Here is a 25,047-nt window from a genome sequence, read left to right as displayed (position 1 = left end):
GTGAATGCTTTGGGCAGTTGTAACAAAGCCTGTACTAAAAAGACAGCTGTGAGTAGTCCGGCATGTTTGCAAAAGTGAGCGAGATTTCTTCACTCTCCAGTTGTTTCTGAAAACATTGGCTGAGTTATCAGATCCCCCAAACCTTGGTCATTTTGAAATCAGTTTGTTTTTACTGTTTCATATATATAACATCTAGTGCTGGGAGTTTGGAGGCTTCAATAAATTTTAAAATCCTAGGGGTTATATTTTCAAGGGCTCATAAATAGAGAAGGGTAGCTCAGGGAAAAGAAATTTATGTGCAAATGTACTAAATCAATTCATAAATTCACTTAACATACTTAGTATTTACCAGGTTTTTCAGTTTTTAACTCAATCACTTTCATACTGACTCAGATGAAAGAAATCCTACAATGTAGGGGCGCCTGGGTGGCTCAGTCATTAAGTGTCTGCCTTTGGCTCAGGTCATGATCCCAGGGTCCTGGGATCGAGCCCCACATCGAGCCCCACATCGGGCTCCCTGCTCCGCAGGAAGCCTGCTTCTCCTCTCCCATTCCCCCTGCTTGTATTCCCTCTCTCGCTGTGTCTCTCTCTGTCAAATAAATAAATAAAATCTTTAAAAAAAAAAAAAAAAAAAGAAATCCTACAATGTAAAGCGACAAATCACACTTCAGCCCCATGGCCAAAAGCTGGCTTATGTAAGGGGACCATTGGGCCTGTGGAACATTTTAATAGAATCTTATTCATGATACTATTAATCATACTGAATTAAAAATATTCTGAGCTATTATCACCTTAAAAAACGTAGCCAATGGATATTTGACTTTGGCACATATATGCTAAGGAACTAGAGCAATTTTTAAAAGGGAGAGTGTGCCTAATATGCATTACACTTATTTCTTTCTAAATTCATTTAAGTATATTTGGCCAGCATCTAAGTTCTTGAATTTTAAGGATTTTTATACTTCAACTAATTTGGAATGGCAGTAAAGAATAATTAGTATTTTACTTGCCACACTCCAATTTTAATATTAATTTGTATTCTGTCTCTGAAGAGACAAAAGACCAACCTTACTTGTGTGTGGTTCAGACTATCCATCTTGTAATGATTCTATAATGAGACAGATTTATATAACTGAATCTTTACACTAATTTTTGTCAAAAATCTTGAAATAACTGATTTTTAACTACATGATGGATCTCATGGATTTTCATTAGTAAATACTTGATTCCATTCAGATGCTGTTTTTCTAGAAATTTTCTGAAACTTGAAATTTTCTGAAGTTTACTCTTATTTGAAACAATCTTTGATTATAATAAAAATGATTGGAAGTTGGACAGATTATAAACATCTAAAAATTTACTTAGCAGTTCAAAAGCATTGAAAACAATTTATGGGTAGGGCAAAGTAAATCATGATCTAAAAGATTAACCAGAAAATACATGTGACCAGTGGTGTTTAATTTTATTTTCCCCTCTTTGTGGAATTTAAAAATGGAAAACATGTGTATTTTAGTGATTTTTAAAAACCACAAACATACCACACGAGATCATAGACAGAGTTGCTATTTACGTATGGTTTGACACCTTTTAGATACCATTTTTTGGTTCTAAAACTATTAATCACAAAAAGTGACTGTTTCGCTGACATTTAGCAAGTAAATCTCAGTTTTAGGTTGGACAGCACTAGTGCAAAATCACTGCACTTCAGTGTGCTAAATGGTTTGTAACAAAACTGTGATCACTCCTGTGAGGAAATGAAATTCTAGTTATGTTTAATGATGGAGCAGTCAAATGCTTATTATTTTATTATACAAAGAACCTCACCCACCAACTTCAACTTAGGAACAGGCAGAATTTTTTTTTTTAAACAAACTGACAACCATGTTTTTGCTTATTATTTTTGAGATTTACTTCTTTTCCTCATCCATAAAAAGCAAGGACAAACTTCCTTTACGGTTTTTATTTTTTTCTTCATTATTCATTCAAACAAGTTTAAATAAAAGGTGATAAGGATAAACTTGTTTTTCCCTTTATGTATATCTAGTTTGGAGAATGAAACTATAAACAAAAACTAGAAGAAAATAAAAACTGAAGCCATTATTTAATGACTATATGGAAGGCGAGAGGCACATATTTTCACGTGAATTTCAATTTGTGTCTCCTCTAAGACAAGTCGTTCAGAAATATAAGGCAAGTCACATTCCTTTCAGGACACAATTTGTAAATGTGGAAATAGTAATAGTTGTCATGATTATTTTCTATTCTATATAAGGAGTGGCTGGCTCTAAAGACAGCCTGATGATTCACGTATCTAGGTAAGCAAATCAAGCTTTATAAACATATGACGAATTTTCAGTTGCTGGCATTGAAATGCTGGGTTTGGATATGGACAAATATGCTGTTTACTTTAAATCTTTTGGGTACCTTGTCTTTTAATGTTTTGTTCTGATATTCAAGCAGAAAGTACATGACTTCATCTTATGGAATAAGCTGATCTCAGAGTGGAAAATTTGTAGAGATGGAGGAAATTTTGAGTTTCGTGTGTGTACATAAATGGCTTTATATAATAAATATACAGCCATTAAAACGTTATACAGGGACAATGCAATTTAAAACTCTTCAAGTCCTGCTTACACATGGCCAAATCTAGTCCTTCTCATCTTTATCACTGATGACATAGCTGATTTACTTAAACTATACTGATACTATATATACTATATGAAGGATGATATAGCAGTATCAATCTAGAAGGTGAAATAAACTTCTAACAAATATTAGTCAGATGGAATAAATTCAGCTCTGTGAAATTCTGTTTTATGTTTGCTGACAAATTTTTCCTTCTGCCCAGGGTCATTTTTAGCATGAGTGCTACACTAGCTAGAATTCAATGTGTGAGTGTTTCTTTCATGGAGGTTTCAAGTTTGGAACCCTTTTCATCCAAAATATGTACCTATGCCTTTTAAAAAATGAAGAGTCAATATAATCAGCATGGGCTTTTTCTACCAGTTTTGCTTTCTAATCCATTTTCCCCCCAGTATTTCACTTTTATCCCTCATAATTTCATAACAAAGTATCCAGATTATGTCTTTTAGACTAACCAGGAACTTAAACCTCAAACACTATTCTGAAGAAGGGTGGAGTAAATAATTCTAGTAATCTGTAGAACAGCTGCATGCAGTGTGTACTGTATTATAACAGCACCAAACCCCTTATAAAAACCGAGCACTCCTTCCTCCTGCCTTATGGTATTGATACAGTCTCTCATTCCCTCGTACTGTGTGTTAATGGGAAGCACTTCATAGCCAAGGTCTGTATTGTCAATGATTGTGCGTGTTCCTTGAATGTGAAGGCGGTGCAGAACTGTTTCCAATGGGTAAAGTATAACATCAGAGCAAAGACTGGCAGCAAAGTTAGCAATAAGTTCTGGAAAATAAGCATCCAACATACTCTGCACCGGACTAGTGCTCTCAGCTAGACGGCTACTGTAAGTCTTTCTCTTTAGAATTAGGAGGACAAACTTCTGAATGACTGAGCTGATGATGTAATGAAGAACCCCATGCAGCACTGTAGGGAAGATCAAGGAAAGAAGTGGGAGCAGTCGTTTGCTGTGAGGCACTCCGAGGCCAATCACTCTTCCAATTCCTTCTTTTACACATTCCAAAATTCCAGTGTTATCGCGGATGATCTCACTCTGAAATAAAAATGATGAAACAGGTAAAAGTTAACACTTGCTTACCGTGCCCAAAGAAAGCACTCTTTTTAGGTCCCTTTTAAATCCTAATTTAGTTCTACTGAGAGAAAGTATCAATGGCTTGCACACTTCAAATGTTATCTAGGCATTAGATTCCTTTTTTTTTTTTTTTAAGATTTTATTTATTTGAGAGAGAGAGCACGAGATGGGGGGAGGGTCAGAGAAGAAGCAGACTCCCTGCTGAGCAGGGAGCCGGAAGCGGAACTCGATCCTGGGACTCCAGGATCATGACCTGAGTGCCCCTAGATTCTTTTTTTTTTTTAAAGATTTTATTTATTTATTCATGAGAGACAGAGAGAGAGAGAGAGAGAGAGAGAGAGGCAGAGGGAGAAGCAGGCTCCCAAGGAGCAGGAAGCCCGATGCGGGACTCGATCCCAGGACCCTGGGATCATGACCTGAGCCGAAGGCAGACGCTTAACCATCTGAGCCACCCAGGCGCCCCCTTAGATTCTTTTTTTTAAATGAAATTTCCTAACAGACAGCAGTGAAGCTAGGAGCTATTCTTACTGGGAAGGGAAATGGGGGAAGATGTGGACAGGACACACCCGGTTCCCCTACCCTCAAGAAGCTCCTTAGAACTCATTTTGAAAAGCAACAGCTACTGGACACCTAAAGAGGTTGTACAGTGCTGAGAGTTTTTTTTTTTTTTAAAGATTTTATTTATTTATTTGACAGAGACAGAGACAGCGAGAGCAGGAACACAAGCAGGGGGAGTGGGAGAGGGAGAAGCAGGCTTCCTGCTGAGCCGGGAGCCCGATGCGGAACTCGATCCCAGGACTCTGGGATTATGACCTGAGCCGAAGGCAGTCGCTTAACCAACTGAGCCACCCAGGCGCCCAGTGCTGAGAGTTCTTAAGCACAGGTTTAAACCCTGCCTCCACCAATTACTTACTGGCTATGTGACCTTGGGCAAGTTACTTCTCCTAAGAGTCAGTTTACCATTCTATAAAAATGGGATTAGTCCCACCTACCTTTTATGCACAGGGTTGCTGCAAGTATTACATGAAAACAGGCCTGGCTTCCAGAGACACTCACTCAATGTTAGTCATTATCATCTACAATATACCTGCCTTTTTTTACAACTGACATTAGGGACTATGAGTCAACACAGATTCTTGATCAGCAAAAGGATATAAACATTGCAACTCGAGAGCAATGGCATGAGTGTGGAGAGTGACTTTAAAATGCAGGAACTAGATCATGGATTTTTAATGAAGACAACAGATCATCAGTAAGCTCATTTTTAAGAGCTTCAGGAGTTGTCCTACAGGAGATCTATAAATAAATGTGTATTTTTCAAGGGAAAAAGTGTTCTCGGAAATCTGAGTTCCCAGAGGGGGAGAAAAACCACTGAACATGAACGAAGTAGGAAGAAAGAAGATAACGTAGTAAGCTGAGTGTGTGCTAAAGAAAGGAGAATGGCCTATCAGTGGGGAGAAACAGACAAATCTCAGATACTTGCTGCATTTACAACTAAGAAGGCATATGACTGACTGGTTATGAAGGATGAAAGAAACATAAAAATCAAGACTTTCCTAAAAATCAGAACTAAACTTTTGAGTCTTTGGGGGCAGATATCAATAGTAGCACTAACAGAAAAGGAGAAGCAGCTCAAAAGGAAGCTAATTTTCAGGGTAATAAGATGAGACTGTTATATGAGTTGAGTTTGAGGGGAAGATGATTTAATTCACATAGAGATGAGAGTTAAAATGATTCACAAGAGTAAATGAGTTCTTCAGGATGGTTAATATAGGATAAAAAGCAGAGCGGGCCAAGGATTACACCTTGGAGGACAGCGGAAGAGATGGCAAAGAGGTTATTAAAAGAAGAAGATGCTCAAAAGAGAAAAACTCTAAGAAGTAATAGAAAGACTTCTAGAAAATAGACAAAAGGGTCAAAAGGAGACGGCAGGTGGAATCTGGAGCAAGGAAAAACAGGGGCTGGATATTGGGTAAAAAAACCAAACTAACTGATAGTGAGCTGGGCAATTTACATAAATAACTCATCTAATTTTTATAACTGTTATTAAAATGCTATTCCCATCTTATGGATGAGAAAATTAAGATTTAAAAGGTTAAGACATTTGTTTACTCACACGATCAAACTTAAGTAGAGAAATGTGATTTTGATAAGGGTCTGTCTAAAGCTAAAACTTGTTCTCCGCATTATATGACACTGCTTATTTTTTCTTTAAATAACTACCTTCCTGCTATTTTCCCCCTTATCTGTCAAATGAGAATATCTCACAGAGTGGTAACTTCATAAACTGCAGCCTTATACAAAGGTTGTATCATTTGACACAATGCCAAATGCAAGGGGAGAGGAAAGGATACTGGCATAGCAAAACATTAACTTCAGTTAACTCAAGTTAATTATAAATAAATAAATAAATAAATAAATAATCAGCAATAAGGCCAGAAAAGCAACTAAGTGGAAAAGAGTAATTAGAAAAGCAAAGGCTAATCCCCTAAGGTTCTTACAGAGGAAACACATACGTACTGAAGAAAAGAAATAAGCTAGAGGATCTGGTGTTGGAGGCAGGAGATAGGTGGTGTGCAATTAATTGGATTTGAGTATATGAGAAGTTAAAACTATCTTCATTTTACAGTTTTAAGTGTAGGAATGGTATGGCAAGAAGTACATTAATACACTGTACTTAAAGCGCCACCATGTGGTTAGAAATGGTAGAACACTAAGATGCTAACAGGAGACTGCTTTAGCTTCGTAGTACTTAACACACCATGGCACCAAATATTCCTTAAAAGCCATATTTAAAATCATTTATTAAAAATTATTTATTTATTTATTTGAAACAGAGAGAGAGCACAAGCAGGGAGGAGGGTCAGAGGCAGAGGGAGAAGCAGTCTCCCTGCTGAGCAGGGAGCCCAATGTATGTGGGGCTTGATCCCAGGAGCCTGGAATCATGATCTGACCTGAAGGCAGCCGCTTAACTGACTGAGCCACCCAGGCGCCCCAAGGGCTGTTTCACAGACTACCTATGGGACTACCTGCTCACTACTGGGATGATTATCCAGCATTATTTTATGCTTAGGTAATTAGTAATTTACTGTCTGGCAACAAGCCATAAGCATTTGAGTTGTATGTAACAGCTTAAAAAGTTGGGGGGAAAAAAAAAACCCAAACAGATTCTTTGTATTCAGGATAAGTCCTTGGCTGGGTTCTGAGATAGCTGAATGAAGAATACAGCTGGCTATGGAAGGGATAAAAAAAATTAAAACTAGAAGTGTGAAGTAAGTTTGCAAAGGAAAGATACACAACCAGCAATGTGCCTAGTATACAATCTTTGGGATATCTGTGGTATCTGTGAGATACAAATTTTAAAAAAGGATACTGTCTTAAATTTTTCTGGTATACAATCAGAATCTGATATAAACAATATACTGAATATTTAAAAAAATATTTTTAACTAAAAAATGACAATAAAAAGTAGCTCACCTGTACTGTTTCAATTAGACTTGCTGAATAAAAAGGCATTGCCACCATGTAAGTGAGGCTGTAGAAATTAAAACAGTTTTATTAGTATACTGAAACAACATGGTCCACTAAAGTTTGAATATCTACTTTAATATATCAGCATAATTTATATTCAAGCCTGAATATATTTAAGGTTTTCAACTATTAATATCTATAGCCTGATACTCTGAAGACCTGTATTGTAAGATGCCTTATTCAACAGTTTGTGATAAAATTTAAGTATTAATAATAACACAGAGAAAGGCTGCAAAGAAAATGGATTTTTAAACCAGTAAAATGTAGGCTTGGTTATGATTCACTGTCCAACCTGCACATAGCTAATGTAACCTTGTTGTCTACCTGCATATAGCTAATGTAGCCTATAAATCTGATATTTAAAAGTTAGGATGAGGGATCCATTCCACTGTTTGCCTTTTTTAGCGACATTTGAATAAGTATACTGCTCTACTATTATCCTATTGATTATCATTATCCATTCCCAGATTTCCCACCCAGCAGAGCTAAACCAATCTTCAATGATGAGTGAAGTCCCCTTTTATTATTGAAAAACAATATTGTACAGCTTTGCAAAGTTGTTTCCTATCACCACTATTAGCCAGAGTAATATTCCAACTTTGCAAGCCTGCAAAATATAGTTATTTAAAATAACATCAAGGTGGGACTTACCTAACCCTATGGGCCAGGTCCTGGCAAGAAGTAGTTTTCAAGGTGAATGGAACATCACTAAGTAATAATGTGCTGGAATGTCCCACAGAGGGAGCCAGCAAGCTGGGGGATTTCCAATTCACAATCTTCAAAAAAAATTAAAAAGTGAAGAGTAAAACTCTAATCTACAAAAATGGTCAGTGTCGTAAAATCACGAAGTGTCCTTAGGACTACATTTTAATAACACTAAGGTTTGAGTTTGCTCATCATTATACAAATAAGGTTTTGTCTCTGCTTAATAATAAAATGATTTTTCTGGCATTCGGGTTAAACAAGTTGAAGACCTCTGCTAACTTCCTAAGAACACAGAGGAAAATTAGGTTGTGATTTCAGCCTTTCAAATTAGAAAGATTTATTTTAAAGGTCATATATATTTCAGGATTTTATTTCTAAACTCTACGTTAACCGTCTTTTGAAGTTCTAGTCCCACAAATATTTTATTGGCCTAATTTTTTTTTGCTGTATTAAGATTTTTTTTCAGTCCTAACACTATAAAAATTAATGCAAATTTTCAATGTAAGTGCCACTTTTGATACTTACGATTTTAGTAGAAGGTGTTCTCCTATTTGTTTAGGATTCCACTTACGTGAAATCTCCCTAAAAAAATAAATTTCGATAAAATAGAAGCCATGTTATTTACAACATCTTGAATTAGCCCGACTTTCAAAAAGGTAATCAGTCGACTGTAATTAAGAAAAAAAATCTATAGGAGAAATATATTCTAATGGTGAACACTTTCTTTTCTGGGACACACTTCAAACAATTATGGTGGTTTAAAAAGAAAAAACGTACTGAGTGCTTTTCTGTGTGCTGAAAGAAGGGGCTGACAGAAGAGGAAGAGCTACCACTAATTATGAAAAACTTAAAACTTAAAGGAGGAACATGAAAACTTCAAGAAGGAGATATAAAAATGAAGGGTTGAGGAAGAAAGAATAGTTGGGGAGGGGAAAGGGAAACAAGGAATAGGATAAAGGAAGAAAAAGCATGAAAAAGGATAAGAATTTAAAAACAAAACAAAATTCAGTAACTGTAATGCAGAATGAATGACACATGACATTTGCGTAGCACCAAATTTCCAAAGTGCCTTCCCTCATTATGATGACGTTAACTGTGTAACCTTTATTATATTCTGGTATCTTTCTGAGCACTTACAAGGCCAGGCATGGTGCAAAGTGCTTTGCAGGAGTTATTTCTAACCCTCACAATGACTTTGTTATCGCCATTTCACAGATGAGGAAATAGGCTGAGAGAGGGGTTCATAATGTACCCAAAGCCATACAACTAGTTAGTGGCGGAACTGCGTCCTCAACCCTGGTGTCTGGGACTTGGAAGTCTGTGTCCCCTGTCTGCACTGCCTCTCATCCCATTTGACACCGGACGGCATCCTGTGAGGTAAGCGGAGCAGGGATGGCCCAATCTGCTTCACTTAGAGAAGGAAGGTCAGAAGACCCACAGGGACATGTTCAGGTGACAGGCAAAGCGCCAGGGCTGAGACCAAGGTCTTGCACCCTGTGCTTCCTGCTGCTGAGGTCACCCTCAGAAACCAGAAAAGAGAGGAGAAAAAGAAGAGAGGTAAGCTGCAGAAACACAAGAGGAGAAAGTTGTACCAAGAGAGAAGTCAGAAAGGAGAAAAGAGAATGGAGAGAGAGCAAAAGGGAAAGTAAATGAGGAGGCAGAATAAACTGAGAAGGCAGAGAGAGGGGTGGAAGGGGCGGGAGAAGAGGGAGAAGGGAGAGAGAGGCCAAAGAGCAGCAAGAGGGAAGTGTGAAGTGCACCACGGCCCCAGCAGGAAGCTGAGAAAGCATCTTCAATTTGAAATGAGAGAATATGACAAACCTAAGGAGGCAAGGAATAAATTTATTTTCTACTAAAAAGGTACAAAAAATACTCACTCATAAGTCCTCTAAAAACAAACTCAGTACAATTACAACATGAATGGTATGCGGACTTTCTAAGAGAATGAAAGATCTGCAGAGAAACTTTCAGACAACAGAGCAACCACCTGTAATCAATAAGACCTTAGAGAGCCTTCGGGGTCACATTCTGATTAAATTAATACTAAGACTACTATTTTAGGCCTGAACAACCACAGAAAAATATAGCTGAAATGACCACCAATGATTTGGATGAAAAGTATAAAAAAGATTAGGCTTCCCATCTTTTTGACAGTGACTTTCTGATTCTAAAACAATATATGCTACATGATTTGCAAATCATCTGGGTACTGCTGTTACTCTTATCAAGGCCCCAGAGAGTATTATCACAGGGCATTATGACAGTGATTTTAAGGATGAAATCATCATTAACATTAGAGACAAACGGTCTGTGATCAGTATTTCTGTAAGGACTGGGTAACTTTGCCTTTGAATACAATACTAATTACTACTGCCAATTCTTAGTAGCAGTAAGATTATTAAAAGTGGGAAAATGAAATTTAGAATCGTTTAAAAAAAAATGAGACTCTCTTCCTTGTATCTCTATCTGTGGGTAAAACTTATTGCCACAGCTCTAGAAATTTCAATTAGCACACAGAAATGCTTTAGGGAAGAGAGTAGTATAAAAATCTACTTGTGATCAAACCTCTTCATATTTATCAAATACTAAAAGATGGGTAAATATATTTAACTATTTTCACAAGCAAAACCTGTCCTTGAAAAAGAACAACAAATTTAAGAGAAATGACTTGCTTTTTCTTAAAATAGTTCTCTATTTGACAGATTGATATACATGCTTCCATGCATAATCAATACACAAAAAAGCAATAGAATTTTTAAGTAACTCTATTTTTAAACAGTCTTTACTTATCATTATCTCCCATTTTCACATGTTCAGATAGCTGCCCTCCTAAAAAAATATTCCCTCAACCAAACCCATCTTCCAGCTACTTCTCTTCATCTTTCCTCTGCAGAGCCAACTTTCTAAACTTGCTATTTCCATGTCCTAACTGCTCATTCACCTCTGAACCCACTCCAAATTGGCTTCTACCCCAATTTTCTAAAAAACAACTCTTGCCAAGGTCCCCATGACCTCTATGTCTATATCCAATGGACACTTTTAAGTCTGAGGGTTACTGGAGGGAAGGTGGGCAGAGGGATGGGTTCAGTGGGTGCTGGGTATTAAGGAAGGCACTTGTGATGAGCACTGGGAGCTGGATATACCTTATTTCCCCTTCAACAGCCATCACGCCCTCAGCTTCTCTGCCCTTGTATTCCACTATCTCATACTCTTCTGGATTGTCCCCCTCCCCTCTAGTCTCTACTTTTGACTCCTTTGTAGGAGGATTTTCTTAACCCAGACACCTATTCTAGGTTTCCTAAAGGCTCAACCCCTCTTCTTACTTTATGTTATGTTCCTTCCTGATGCAATATTATCCAAGATGATGCTTTCAAAACCTCCCAAATCCATTAGCTTCAGTTTAGATTTCTCTGTATGTCAACCATGTATATCATCTGTCTCGTGACAACTCTACCTGGACACGGCAAAACTCATCTAAAAATGAACTTGTCCAAAATCAAGCAAATGATCTTTCTTTCCTACTCTCAGACTCTTTTATTGGTCCCTACTTAGTAACTATTAATCAGAAAGGAAATCTACTGAACTAGAGAAAGATTTCATTGTGTTTAAAATAGAATATGTTCAAAGTCAGTGAATTCAGAAGAGCAGTTAGGAGAAACAGACAACATGAGGAGAAACTGTAAGATGTTTATATTGGTACAACTACAAATGTGAGATGCATCAAATGAAGTTGAAGGTCAACCAAATGGGTTTTGTGAGAGACTGAAACAGACAGGTAGCCTTGACTACAGGTTCTCCTTATGTTAATATGAGAAATAACATATGAAAGTAAAGGGTATACATAGTCTCACTCACTCTACCTGGGAGAAGACTTGGGGAAGGACTGGGGAGGGACCTGGGCACTAGATAAAGAAAGAGATCACAGATGATGATCTTGGGTTATATACTTTTTTTTTTTTTTTTTAAGTAGTAATACTGTAAAACTCTAAGCTTGGTGACTTCATGGGCACTACAGACTTGCTCTTTTTCTCCCAGATGTGATCAAAATGAATATAAAAATCTAAATATTGGCGAATCCATACTGTCTCACCTGTTCTACCTAGTGATTGCTGTGGAATTAAGGAACCTCAGTCTAGGAGACCCCCAAGCTCATTCTCCTCAGGTGGTAACTTTTGTGAATCACTTTGGGTTACTGCTTTGCTGCCTTGCCTGCTATGACTTTGCTTTTCCCCAAGAAAGGTCAACCCTGCCCAAAAACAGATTTTTAAAAAAAGTTTACACGGTACTTCAGAGAATGGCTTTATTTGACATCTAGTTACATAAGCCAAAATCCAGTTTGTCTTCACACAACCTGGTCTGAGCCTCCACAACAGCTCCTCCTCAATCATCCACCATCCCTAGTCCATCACTAAATACCATCAGTTTTACCTAAATACATTTCAAAAGAGTCCACTTAGATCCATCTCAAGAGATGCCACCCTGGTCCTAGCTACCATTACTTGTCGCCTAGATGACTATTATAGCATATGAACATGTGTCCTCTTAGACACTTTGGTCCTCCTGCAATCTTCTCATCTCCATTTACAATGACCCTTTAAAAAACATGAATCTGATCACGTCATCCCCTCTTCAGTATCTTCAGAGTGGCCTACAAGGCCATGCATCAACCTGGCTCTCACCTATCTCTTCAGCATTCTGTCACACGCTCTCCCTCTTGCTCTCTGAGATTCAGCCATATGAGCCTTCTCTCAGTTACCTGAATTCTCCAAGTCCCAAGTTACCCTTGCAACACTGTCTTCACACAAACTGGTCTGAGCCTAATCACCAGATGTCAGCTTAAATATTATTTTATTAGGGACACTATTCCTAACCCTTTAATAATCTCACAGAATCTTTTCTTTTCCTTCAATTTGAAATTATTTATTCATTAATGGGATTATTTTACTTAATGTATGTCCCTTATACTGGCTTCTAAGTTTCATGGTCACAGGTACCTTTTGCTTCTTCTCCTCACTGTATACATGATTTCCAGCACAGGATCTAGCACATAGTAGGTACTCAGGAAGTGAATTAATGAGTGGGATTTATCTGAAAAATTATACAAGTAGAATACAACAAAGATAGCCTTTTGTGCCTTCTTTAATAAGACCCAAAATGACCAAGAGAAAATATATACCCATAAAATTGACATATCTATAGGTCCATAGAGTAAGGAAGGTAATAAAATTTAATGAAATTTTGTGCCTTCCCATTCCTCTTTGTCCTTCCCTTCAATCTTAAGTTAAAGTTACTACTTTAAAGTACTACTTTAAAGTTACTACTACTACTTCATCTCTGTGTTAAAGAAATAGCATGACCTGTCTGAAATTCCAGAAGTAAAAAGTGGTACAGCCAGGACCAATAGTAATCTGACTGCAAATTTACAGAATTCTTTACACTTCATTATATAGAAATTCCTGAATTTTATTAAATCTTTATAAAATTTTGTGTTTGTGGGAGAATTTTACGAACATTTGACAACAAGTACTAACCTCTGATCTTATCCTATGAAACAAAAAGCCATAGGGTGAATGAAGTTAGCCAAGGGCAGAAATTCAGATTTTTTAAGTATGAGAGGGGAAACTTTTAGCTGGCCAAATGTTTTGATTTTAACATTTAGTAAGGCTGTGTTAAAGAACTCTGACTATGAGGTCCTTTGAGAGCAATCACATTGGCAAAAAGCCTGACTTCAGTCTTTCCTCCCTTCATTTCATTCCCTGTAAGGACTGAATCCCAAGACTGAGACACTGGTGGCTGTACCTTCAACTACCTCACTTCCTAGTCAATCCAAAAAATTCACTCTGCCGGGGACCAACTTTGGATTAACAAACCATTCAAAGTCTTTGATGCTATCTCTGAAATATAGCATTGATACAGAAAGTCAGAGTCCTGCCAAATAGTACCTAAACAAATTTATGATTTCCACTATTATCTATTAATGTTCCTTTCATATATACTCCTTGTAAGGTTCCCTTCCTGTTATGCATAGCTGTGACTGTCTCAAATGTATATCATTCTTCTCATGCTTTTCTACTTTGACCCCAATGCTCATCCTTCTTTCACCTAATGACATTATATTCTATTTCAGAGAGAAAACAGACCCAGAAGTAAGTTTCCTTAATTTCTCTTCCCTCTCCCTCCAAATGTATCTACAATTCTAATTCTCTTCTCTTGGCTTCTAGGACACTTTTATCCTAGGTTACTACTATGTTTGATGGGTTTTGTATCTCTGACAACTGCCCTCAACTACCTCTCCTACCTCGTACACATCCACATACACACACGGCATACACATGTGCCTTCACACATCACCAAGGATACTGTCCTTGGTCCACTTTCTGTCGTTTAGTGTACACTTTCTCCTGAGGGAAATTCATCCATCCTAATGCTTCAACTGCTACTTTTATGCCAGAACATTCAAGGCTATGTCTCCAGCTTCAAATTTTTTCTAAGACCCCCCAATCCATGGGGCCAACCACATATTAGACATGTCCTCCTAGATGTCCTGCAGGAAACTCAAACTTTATCTATTGAAAGTTAAATTCCTCATCTTCTTTCCCACTCCAACTTATTCTTCTTCTTGTACTCTCCAGTCTAGAAATCTATCACTGATGAAAATTCTCTCCCATCCCCTGATCCCCAATCTATCACCAATTATTTGTTAGATTTCAGAAATGTCTATCCCTTTCTGTTCTATCCCACACTTCGGATCCCTCTCAATCTGGCCTAGATTATTATAACAGTTCTCCACAAGTCTCTGGCTACAACTGTCTAATTTTTTATTTTATACTGCCACTTGAGTAAATCCTTGATCAAAGAACCTATATATTGAAACAAACACCTTAGATTCCCAACTCCATAGAGAATAAACCCAAGTCCCTTACAAAGGCATGACCATGCTTCAATCTAGCACCTCAGCCTCTTTTTCTATTATTCCACTCCATAAATGCCCAATATTCCAAGCACAAGACATTTATTACCCAGACCTTCCAATCGCCATAAAATTGGGCATGCTGTCACTTCTACTTGGAATGCTCTCCTTCTCTGCCAAGTCAATTCCTACTCATAATTCAAGATATAGCTCAAATTTCAGTTCTTTTTTGAAACCTTTGCCAATAACTTCATGCAAAATGTCCTCTGGGCACTGAAAGGGGTTTGTTTAACTATAGCACTAATCTTGATGCACTACTATAATTTGCTTACATGTGTCTCCTTCACCCAACTCATATTTGTTCCTTAGTAGACAGTTGCTGAAACATAGCAGTAGGAGCTGAAAGACCTATCTCAATAGATACTAGGCCAGGAAGCATTTTCTTTATCACATACTAATTCAATAAAATATAACTAATTTTAGTCTCTGTTTCTTCTCTTAGCTACGTCAGGCAAGTTTTCAAAGTCACGGTATTTTTAGAAACTATCATATTTTGTTAAAATTTAATACAAAGCTAATATTGAAAAGATGCCAAGAAGGTACCTTGGTAAAGGTGTGAATTCACTTATTATTCCCTCTGCTCCAAGTGTGACTCCCTGGACAATAAATGTACTTCCCATTCCTTTCCAAAGGGCCCTTGGTCCCTAAAATGAACAAAATTTATTGTTATTGCTATTAATGCCTAAATAAGAAACACAGAAAAGGTCTTAATAAAATTTGATATTAAATTTACTGATATTTTCCAATAAGGCATTATTGTAAGACATTTTAGTACAGAACTACAACTACATTAATTCCTATCATTTTATTATTTGTCAAGTGGCCTACGTTAACTAAATCTCTAATATTGATTAAATATCCCTGATATTTAATTAATTTTGGCAAAGATGTGAATACATTGATTATTCAGTGACATCAAAAAATGTCATTACCATGTTACATTAGTTTTAGAACAAGCATTAAAATATTTTTATTAACTAAATTAAAAGGAATTGCTCTTGCTTTAATTACTACTAAGACCAAATGGTACTTATGCTATAAATAATTTTAACAGAACCTACAGACTAATTCTCACCTGAGTTTTGTTGAAGCTGTACATAATATTGATGACTGTAAATGGAGTGAGATGGTAATGCCGAGCATGATAATTAACCTATAAAAGATATTATGTTGTAATTATTTTTTGTTATTGTTTTATCAAGAAATAACAAGGCCATTGAAAGATATACAAAGGAGTCACAGCATAAACAAAAGTTCAATTCTAAAGTCATCAGAAATTACTCATAAACAAATTTACTACTATTAAAAGTACATTTAAATAACTTATTAAAAGTACGGGATATATGGTTGTATGTATATACAACACAGAAAACCAATGCACAATATACACAGTAATGCAGAATATATAATAAAGAAGGCCATGCTGTTTGATATTTATGTTTCCATGAACACTAGAATTACATTTGGTGTAGCAAAACATTCATGCCATTGAACAAACAGGAACCATTGAAGAACTCCGGGACTAGGAGATTCAGGTCTCTCAATACCAAGCATTTTTCACATTGTGAGCTATAAACAATTGGTAAATTATGAAATCAGTAAAGGGGGTGAGAACCAACCCTTATTAAGTAAAATAACAAAAAAGAAAGTATCAGAATGCATCACACATTCTAATGCCATTATTTCATAAAACATTTAAGTAACTCATATAGATAGATACACTGGATCACAATGTGATACTGTCACATTGTAAAATATATGTCTGAAATCCACTGTTCTAGGGTATATACACTGTCCTTGCTCTTAATGACTTTTTTTTTTTTTGGTGCTAAGCATGAACAGCTTAATTTGTAATTATTTATATCTTTCTAACTCTATTTTCAAAGAAGATTAAGTTAGATTATGGGAGTTTTTACCAGTGTTGTCAAATTAACCCATGCGGCCTTTCAGGGGATCTACAAGTTTAAAATTATTTTCTTAATGATACTAAGGCATCATTTGTCTTTTTTATTGTGTTGACATTTTCAATAATAGCATAAAACAATGGTGGCTAAAGTTGCTAACTCCTTAGCATGAATCAAGACAGTTGGCAGCAAACTGTATTTTTGTACATATGATATTCTTTATCCTACTCACTTGGAAGGAGGAAAAGCTACTTTCACTGAAGAATGTCCTTGGTGAAACAGTAAAATACATTAATTTTATAAAATCTTGATTTTTAAGTATACATTTTTCTAATTAATATTCTGTGTGTTGCATAATGGAAGATAGCTGTTGTAAGGAAAAGCACTTGTGTGATGGAGTTGCAAGCTGAACTAGCCACTTTTTTCATGGAACACCATTTCTTCTGCAAAAACTGACTGCCAGACTATAGTTATTAACACTTGAGAAAGTCTGGGTGGCTCAGTTGGTTAAGCGTTCGACTCTAGATTTTAGCTCAGGTCATCTCATGGGTCCTGGGATTGAGCCCCACATTAGACTCTGCACTCAGCAGGGAGTCCGCTTGAAAGTCTCTCTTTCCACTCCCTCCGCCCCTCCCCCCACTCTCTTTCACTCTCTAAAATAAATAACTAAATCTTAAAAAAAAAAAAAATGAACAAAGTGAGTCTATTGATTAAAGGGAAAAAAAAAACTGGCACTATGTGATGCCAATGATAAATCTGACTTTACAAACAAAAATTAGAATTCTGAAAAAACTGCATCTACCATGAAGAACTTACCAATACTGAAACACTTTTCTGGTGGGATTGGTAGTGATTTAATGACAATTTTTAAAAATATTGTATAATCAAATGTCTTAACATTTAGAAGATCTACAGAACTCAGTAAATCAATATATTTCTTTTTTTTTTTTAAGATTTATTTATTTGTCAGAGAGAGAGAGAGAGCTAGCACAAGCAAGGAGAGTGGCAGGCAGAGCGAAAAGCAGGCTCCCTGCTGAGCAAGGAGCCCAGTGTGGGACTTGATCCCAGGGGACATCATAACCTGAGCCCAAGGCAGACACCTAACCGACTGAGCTACCTAGGTGTCCCAGTATTCTTCAAATAATCAACACATGATGTTACAGAATCATACATGGATAAAAAAACCAATTTGACATACAGTATAGATCAAAAGATTTTAATGTAACAGAGTATAAGAAGTTAAGTCACATGATTTGAGATTTCTCATTGCAAATAACCTTTAATATATTACTACTTATTAAGTTTTGGTATAGTAACAAAGAAGAAAACCTGCCAATTATCTGAAAAGATATAAAATACTCAATTTTTAATACATTATGTGTATAAGTTTAGACCTTCTTCTTTCAAAACCAATTTTTACCACTTAAAGAGTTTTCAAGACCAAAAGTTTGAGACTTATATATTGCAGATTCTGGTACATTTCACATGAAATAATGGTTACACAGTTTCAGCCATTTATCTGAGTTCTGTATTTTAAATCCGAGTCAGGATTATTGTTTAGAAGGTCACAGAAAAGTTCATTTACCTGACATTGGCGGCGTAGAACAATGCAAGGATGTGCCAGTACATTTTCTGTAAAGAGACTATAAAAGAATAATTTATATATATATATATAATAATATATGAACTAACTCTCTCTATATAATTTTTTTGGTGTGTATGTATATACATGTATAAACATATAATAGCCAAAACAACATATATGTATCTGAAATTATTCTTGCTTGAAGAATCATGCACTATTTTATGTTTCCCATTCTAATAGTAAAAAACCAAAAAATTGTCTGGACATGTTTGCAAATCATTCTACCAATAACAAAATTCAATATGAAAAGAATTAAAGCCAGATCTGCAAACTGGTAAGCAAGGGAAATAACATAAAATAGTAATACATATAGTCGAAAGATGAAACTACATCTGCATATGCCTGATACGGGAAACTCTTTTCCTAGACAACTTAAATCTCCTTTCCATTTCTTTCAGAAGATGTCCTATGAACAAAGTTCCTTTCAGAAGATGTCCTATGAACAAAGTTCCTATCATCAGTTCCTTCATGAACCACCTTCTATAAATTTTAGTTTTGATGTACATTGCATTTAAGTTATAGGGATTTTAATAAATATTAACTGACTACTATTTTAGGTATCAAATATTTCTTCTGAAAGCATTCCCTACAAAATAATTACAACTGTGGGCTTACATACTAACAGTGACAGATGCACGAGCGTGAGTGCATGTAGCGCACACACACACACATATATAAATAATATATCAAATGAACAACAGCTTGAAGTATAAACAGTGAGGCTAAAGAAAAATTACTCTAGCAGAAGGAAAATCTTAAAACACAATTTTGTTCCTATTTACATTAACACTTTCAGGTTTAATTATGCAAATAATATTTTTTTTAATTAAAATTTTAAAATAATGAGTTATCCTGGCAATGCAATGTAACCCTTTGTGCAATTCTGATGTATTTGAAATAACATTCACTAGAGATCACATAATCAAGATTGGAGGTTTTTCTTCCACGAAATGATCATTTAAAATAAAAAAAAATAGTGTTCATTAAATGCTGATTGTAAGCAAAACCCAGACTCTATGTTGCTAAATATCATATTATAATTAGAATGTTTGGGGAAAGGTTCAATGCAAAATTATTTTCTCTTGGAGGGGGAGATTAGATCAGATTTTTTGGATAGACACATGAAAGTTGTTTAAATATAACTTACAAAATTATTTTGTTATTATAAAATCGAATGACTATTCTCTGTCCTTACTTGAAAAAAATCAAGTTATAGATTTTAAATAACTTTTTCTGCAAAATAGTATTCAACATTTAATCTGCTCCAAAGACTCAATCTAAAGGAAGCAATACTAATCATTTAACATTTTACATTAAAACACACTGAATAAAACACTTTAAATAAAAACTTAAATTAAAAATCTTTAGGAAAAAACATTACCTTGCAAGGCCAATACCAAATCCAGCAAATCTATTCAACTGCTCTAAAACAGAAGAAATAAGATTACTTATAACCAATATTTAGGTTTACTGTAAAATATTTTTTTCTTTTATTAACGTGATATTTATTTAAATTCTAGGTCCCAAAGTCAAATTCTCATATGGGCCAGGGAAGTTGTGGGAAGTTGTAAGGCAGACCTGCTCTTCAGCTCCAATTCACTGTTGACATGTGGGACTGTGGGACGAAGGTTTCTAAACTGTTATTTTTCTCAAGAGATATTGTCATTTTTACATAATATCTTCCAATTTTAAAATACTGGCAACTATTTTAAAAAGCATTACAACACTGTGCGGGCAAAATCAAACATGTCTGCAGGTAGAATCTAAGGATTACCATTTTTCAACTTCTAACTACAAACAATTTAAATTTTTTTCGATAGAAGGCTCTGACTGGTATTATACCAACAACTTCACCTCCTATCTTGTAAAATTAGTCATTTGCTGTTATTGGTGAAAAGCATCTATGTTAAACCAACAGTTGCAAGTAAGACACCTCAAAATTATTAAATTGAAAGAGTACTTAGGGTAATCAAAATGGTTAAATGAGGCTCTCGTCTTCTCTCTTGCCAAGTTTTAAATATCTATTTTTTATTTTTTTTTAAAGATTTTATTTATTTGACAGAGAGAGAGACAGCAAGAGAGGGAACACAAGCAGGGGGAGTGGGAGAGGGAGAAGCAGGCTTCCCGCTGAGCAGAGAGCCTGATGCGGGGCTCGATCCCAGGACCCTGGGATCATGACCTGAGCGAAGGCAGATGCTTAACGATTGAGCCACCCAGGCACCCCCAAGTTTTAAATATTTCGAGAATAACTGCTTAGTTAGATCCCCGTGAGAGGCTATTGGGTACATATGTGCTACTGCTGATGGCATTTCTGTTGTCTTATTAGAAAAGTTTACAGCTGGAAACATTCCTATGCATATGTCCAAACAAACAAAAAAATTTCTCCTTGGCTAAAAATCTCAAAATCATGATGGTGAAATACCACAACCTCAGGGGACCAGACATTAAATTTCTACTATAATACAATATTCACAAGGGATAACTTTTCTCTCTCTCGTCTCTGCTCTTTCAAATGAAGCAACGCTGTCACTATTTCCTTACAGTCAGAATAAGGCCTTGTAAACATGTCTTTGGGGAAACTATTTTGTTAACTCTTGCCTTGAAAAATGTACAAGCCAGATAGAAGCTTCTTTTGCCCATTAAGATACTTTCCTCCTTTCAGCGTTTCCCTTTTTGCGTGTACTGATCATCCCAATATTAACAGAAAATATGCTGCTGATATTTTCTGGAAAGCATTAGAAAGGTTTATTAACTGTGTAAGTTAACTGTCTAAGTCTCTCAGTCTTCAATTCTCCTTGCAAAATTACCATTGCCAGCCTCTTAACTGCTGCAAAACACCCCCCCTGGTTTTATTAAGAGTTCCTCCTCATTTTAACCATTAAAGCATAAATTATAAAAAGATAAAAATATCAGCTTTACTAAGAAGTTAACTGTGGTACCAACCATATTATGCATCTGAATTATTTTATAACTTTCCAGTACTCTTTTGGGACCTACAGAAAGAAAACTAGAGAGGGTGAAAAAGCAAACTGTATGACACTGTGCAAGTAAGATGTTCCTCCACATCCTCATTTGCTCTTAGGTGATATTTAAAGTCTATTCCTCCCAGTTAACTCAAATCAAATAAAAATTATTGTACTTCCAAGTCAAAATAAAGAAATGAGAATGAACATACCTAGAATATACTTAGTACTTAACAGTCTAGTCTATCATTCTAATGATTTCAAAATGGGAAGAGGCAGTGATATTTCCATTTTATGAATAAAAAAGTTGAGAATATTTAGATCACAGTGTTGCAATTAAAATATAAGTCTTCTGACATCCTACAGAGAATAATTATGTCTTGATTCCAAAGTCTTGACATTGTCTCAGTGTTTTTTACTCCTTAGTGGAGTTTTTAGGTAAGAAATAGGAAAGCAGGAGATGGGAAAATAGAGGGGTAGTCTGAGAAACTAGAAAACAGACACAATTCCTATAATTAGGAGAAAAGGAAGGAAACGTATTTTTTAGCTTACTATGTGCTCCATACTATACTAAGCATTACTTACACCTCGTTTTATTTAACACTTAATAAACTCTATAAATTATTCTTCTATCCACCTTAAAGGTGAGAAAACGGAAGGCTCACAGAGGTTAAGAAAATGTCTCAGCTTTTGAGAGTGGTAGAGCCAGGTTTGAACCCAAGTCTGCCAATGGGGAACACAAAGCTACCATTATTAATTCAAGGCAATAAAGGTGTCAGTGAACTAGGTATTGTTCACATAATTCTTCCCAATAAACAGTAAATAATCCAATTTCCTTCTTTCTTGATTTAGGCCATGGGATGTAATACACCAAAACCCTTCGAAACTCCTACCACGCAGCCCAGCGCTAAGGCAGGTGTCTTTTCCGGAGGTGATCCCGAGGAAAGGTTTGTGAGAGGCAGTGGGAGAGGGAGCAGGCCCGCTGCAGGGGCAGAGGACGAAAGAGGGCAGAGGGTGTGGCGCGCGATAGGTCCAGCGGCACCGGAGGCGGGACCCTCCGCGAGGCTTCCGCGGTTTGCAGGCCGCGAGTCGCGGCTCCGCCACTCCACCCACCCCTGTCTCGCACCCAAGTCCCTCACCGGTGCTCTGCCCCGGCACGCCGCCGCCGCCGCCGGGAAACGGTTCCTCCGCGGGGCCCTCGAGCGGGGTGGAGGGGCCGGGCACGCCGTAGGGCGGGCTCTTTTCGCCCCAGTGCAGGTTGCGGCTACCGGGGATGTCTGGGGGGGTGGTCACCCAGTGGCTCAGGTCCGACGCGGAGGTGAAGGACCTTGCAGGGAAAGCGCCGCCAAAACCCTGCTCATCCCGGGCACCGCCCCGATAGCCCAAGCCGTCGAATCCGTCCGGGCGCCGCGGATGCATCGCAGACGGGGTAGGATGACGCGAGCCCACCCGGAGCTCACCACCACCGGGGCCACCGCGACCTACGGCCACACGGCTTCTTCCAGGCCCCCGCCGCGTCCGGGGAAATCTGACAACCGGAAGTCACGTTGCAAACCCGGAAGTTCGACGAGCACGTGATCGTAGCCTTTTCCGGCGGTCTGGCGAGAGAGAGTTGCTAAGGAGTCGCGGCGGTAACCTAGGGCCAAGCCGCTGTTTGGAGGAGGTGGGAAAAGGACTGTAGGGTTAATGGAACATTGTACCAAAGAGATGCCAAGGGAACCGGGGTGGGAGGGACAGCCTGGATAAGCGGAGGTCGAATAAAGACGTTTTATCGAGGGACCTAACGCGTCGGTGGAGCTGACTCACTATCTCAGCCAGAAATGTCCAGCTGCACCCAAAGGCCTCAGATCTAGGTCTTCTCTTATCCTCACTGGTCTAGTGTCTCGCCCGCTGCAAGGGAGCTATTAGACGTTAGAGTTGAGGGGTGTTGGTAACGTCTCTCTAGCTTTGCCTCCCGCTCCTAGAGTTTTAGCTAGGATCTATTGAGAGAGCTGGTTCTGCCCAGTGAACGCAAAGGTACCTATGAACAGCTAAAGCAAGCATTACAAAAGACCGTCGGTGGAGAAAACTTCCTCTTCCCCTCCGCTCCCCCACGAATATAAACTCTCAGGGTTTAGGAATTCAGCATTTTGCTTTTCTAAGGCTACAAAACAATTGTAAATAGTTTTCTTTCTTTTTTTTTTTCTTTCTGGTGCATCTAAATCACCTAGTGTCATTTAAAGCGCAGTGATACTGTCCAAGATTGAGACCCTAGTTGGACAATAAAGAGGACTTCTGAACAGAGTCCTCTACTACCTGTTTTCATCAGCTCCATGGGCTCTTTGGGCAAAGTAGCTCTCCCTAGATCTGATCGAGGCTTCCATGGATTCTTCCTGTGTCCCTTCTTCACTGGACGCCCAGGATTCTGAGGGCTTTCAGAAGAGAATCTTGACGCACTTTCTTAATCTTCCAGACGCGACCCTTTCTTTAAAGTGGTAACTTCATTCACTGGGTTGATATGTGGCTTAGGCAATTGTATCGAGTCTCTCCCTTAGTAAGTGTATCTAGTATTACTCAAGTACTAATACTAAATTACTGGGCAACTAATATCAAATTAATTGCTGAGCATGGCAACACAAAATATTTCTCTGTTCCTTAGAAATGATTGAATTAAAGATACATTTGGCTCAGGTCCAAAACTTGTTTCTTAAAAGAAGAAAAAGACCTGTGTGTGTGCACTTTTAATATAAAAACAATAACGTCTCACAATTTCATATCAATATCAATGAAGAAAAGATGAATTAGTAAAAGAAGGACAGCTGGGTAGCCAGTTGAGGGGAGGAAACAATAACAGCCCCTCCTCACAGCTCACCCCCACATAAATTCCAGCTGCAATAAATTGTATTTTTTCTTTAATTTTAAAAAGATTGAATATTGGGAGAAAATAATAGGTGATTATTTTTCAAATAGTCAATTGGCAAACTTTCTAAATGACAGAAAAGTCAAAAACCATGTATGGAAAGACTAATCAATTTGACCATATAAAATTTAAATTTCTATATGCAAATAAAAGGGGGAAAACATAGTAATCAAAATTGGAAGAAAAATCACAAACTGGAAAAAAATTACATTTTAACATAAGGACAATGAGTCACTTTATTGTAAAAAAGCTCTTAGCAATGAGTAAGGGTATATCAGTAGAAATATAAGCAAAGAAGATGAAGAGGCAAGTTGTAAAAAAAGAAATGCAAGTGGATAATAGTTATATGAAAAAATGTCTGCCCTCCAGTAATTGAAGAAAGGAAAACTTAATAGCTATCTTTCCCCTATTTAAATGACAATGTTTAGAAGGGAAAATGTACATTGTCATGCAATGTGAGAAGAAAGTAGCTGTCATTCATTTCTAGAGTGGCATAAAATATAACAACTTTTTCTTGGAGGGCTGTTTAGCAATATGTCTAAAAAACCGTAAAAATGGTAATCTTTTGACTTCTAAATCTTAGGAAACAAATATAGGGTATATATATTTACTTATGCATATGTTCATGACAATCGCTCATAACAGGAAAAATTGTCAGGATACTAAATATCAAGTAATTATCCATTAATTATTAATTAAA

General features: G+C 37.0%; 1 protein-coding gene across 3 annotated transcripts; it reads right to left on the bottom strand.

Moving 5' to 3' along the window:
- Positions 1-581: 581 nt before the first annotated feature.
- On the bottom strand, positions 582-23,753 carry SLC25A46 (solute carrier family 25 member 46). 3 transcript variants are annotated; one of them, XM_044916799.1, is made up of 8 exons: positions 23,744-23,753; positions 19,867-19,909; positions 18,426-18,483; positions 16,012-16,089; positions 15,480-15,580; positions 8,492-8,548; positions 7,208-7,265; positions 582-3,691 (listed from the first exon to the last, which is right to left on the bottom strand). In XM_044916799.1, exons 1-8 carry the CDS (start codon positions 23,751-23,753, stop codon positions 3,113-3,115), a joined length of 984 nt encoding a protein of 327 aa, XP_044772734.1. In that variant the 3' UTR covers positions 582-3,112. The 3 variants fall into 3 exon arrangements, with proteins under 3 accessions (XP_044772734.1, XP_021554681.1, XP_044772733.1); XM_021699006.1 differs by lacking the exon at positions 23,744-23,753 and adding an exon at positions 22,588-22,969; XM_044916798.1 differs by lacking the exon at positions 23,744-23,753 and adding an exon at positions 22,588-22,969 and having other exon boundaries at positions 582-3,448.
- Between the last annotated feature and the right edge of the window lie 1,294 nt (positions 23,754-25,047).

This window comes from Neomonachus schauinslandi, chromosome 7 (assembly GCF_002201575.2).
Source record: "Neomonachus schauinslandi chromosome 7, ASM220157v2, whole genome shotgun sequence".
NCBI lineage: Eukaryota > Metazoa > Chordata > Mammalia > Carnivora > Phocidae > Neomonachus > Neomonachus schauinslandi.
This window is presented reverse-complemented; position numbering and strand designations above follow the sequence as displayed.

Bases quoted from the DNA above. Each gene is read 5' to 3' on its own strand.
- SLC25A46 (XM_021699006.1), bottom strand. From the start codon at position 22,867: ATGCATCCGCGGCGCCCGGACGGATTCGACGGCTTGGGCTATCGGGGC. The intron at 18,484-19,866 runs GTAATGTTTTTT...ATTCTTTTATAG, and splicing joins TTTGGTATTGGCCTTGCAAG to TCTCTTTACAGAAAATGTAC. The intron at 16,090-18,425 runs GTAAATGAACTT...TATCTTTTATAG, and splicing joins TTCTACGCCGCCAATGTCAG to GTTAATTATCATGCTCGGCA.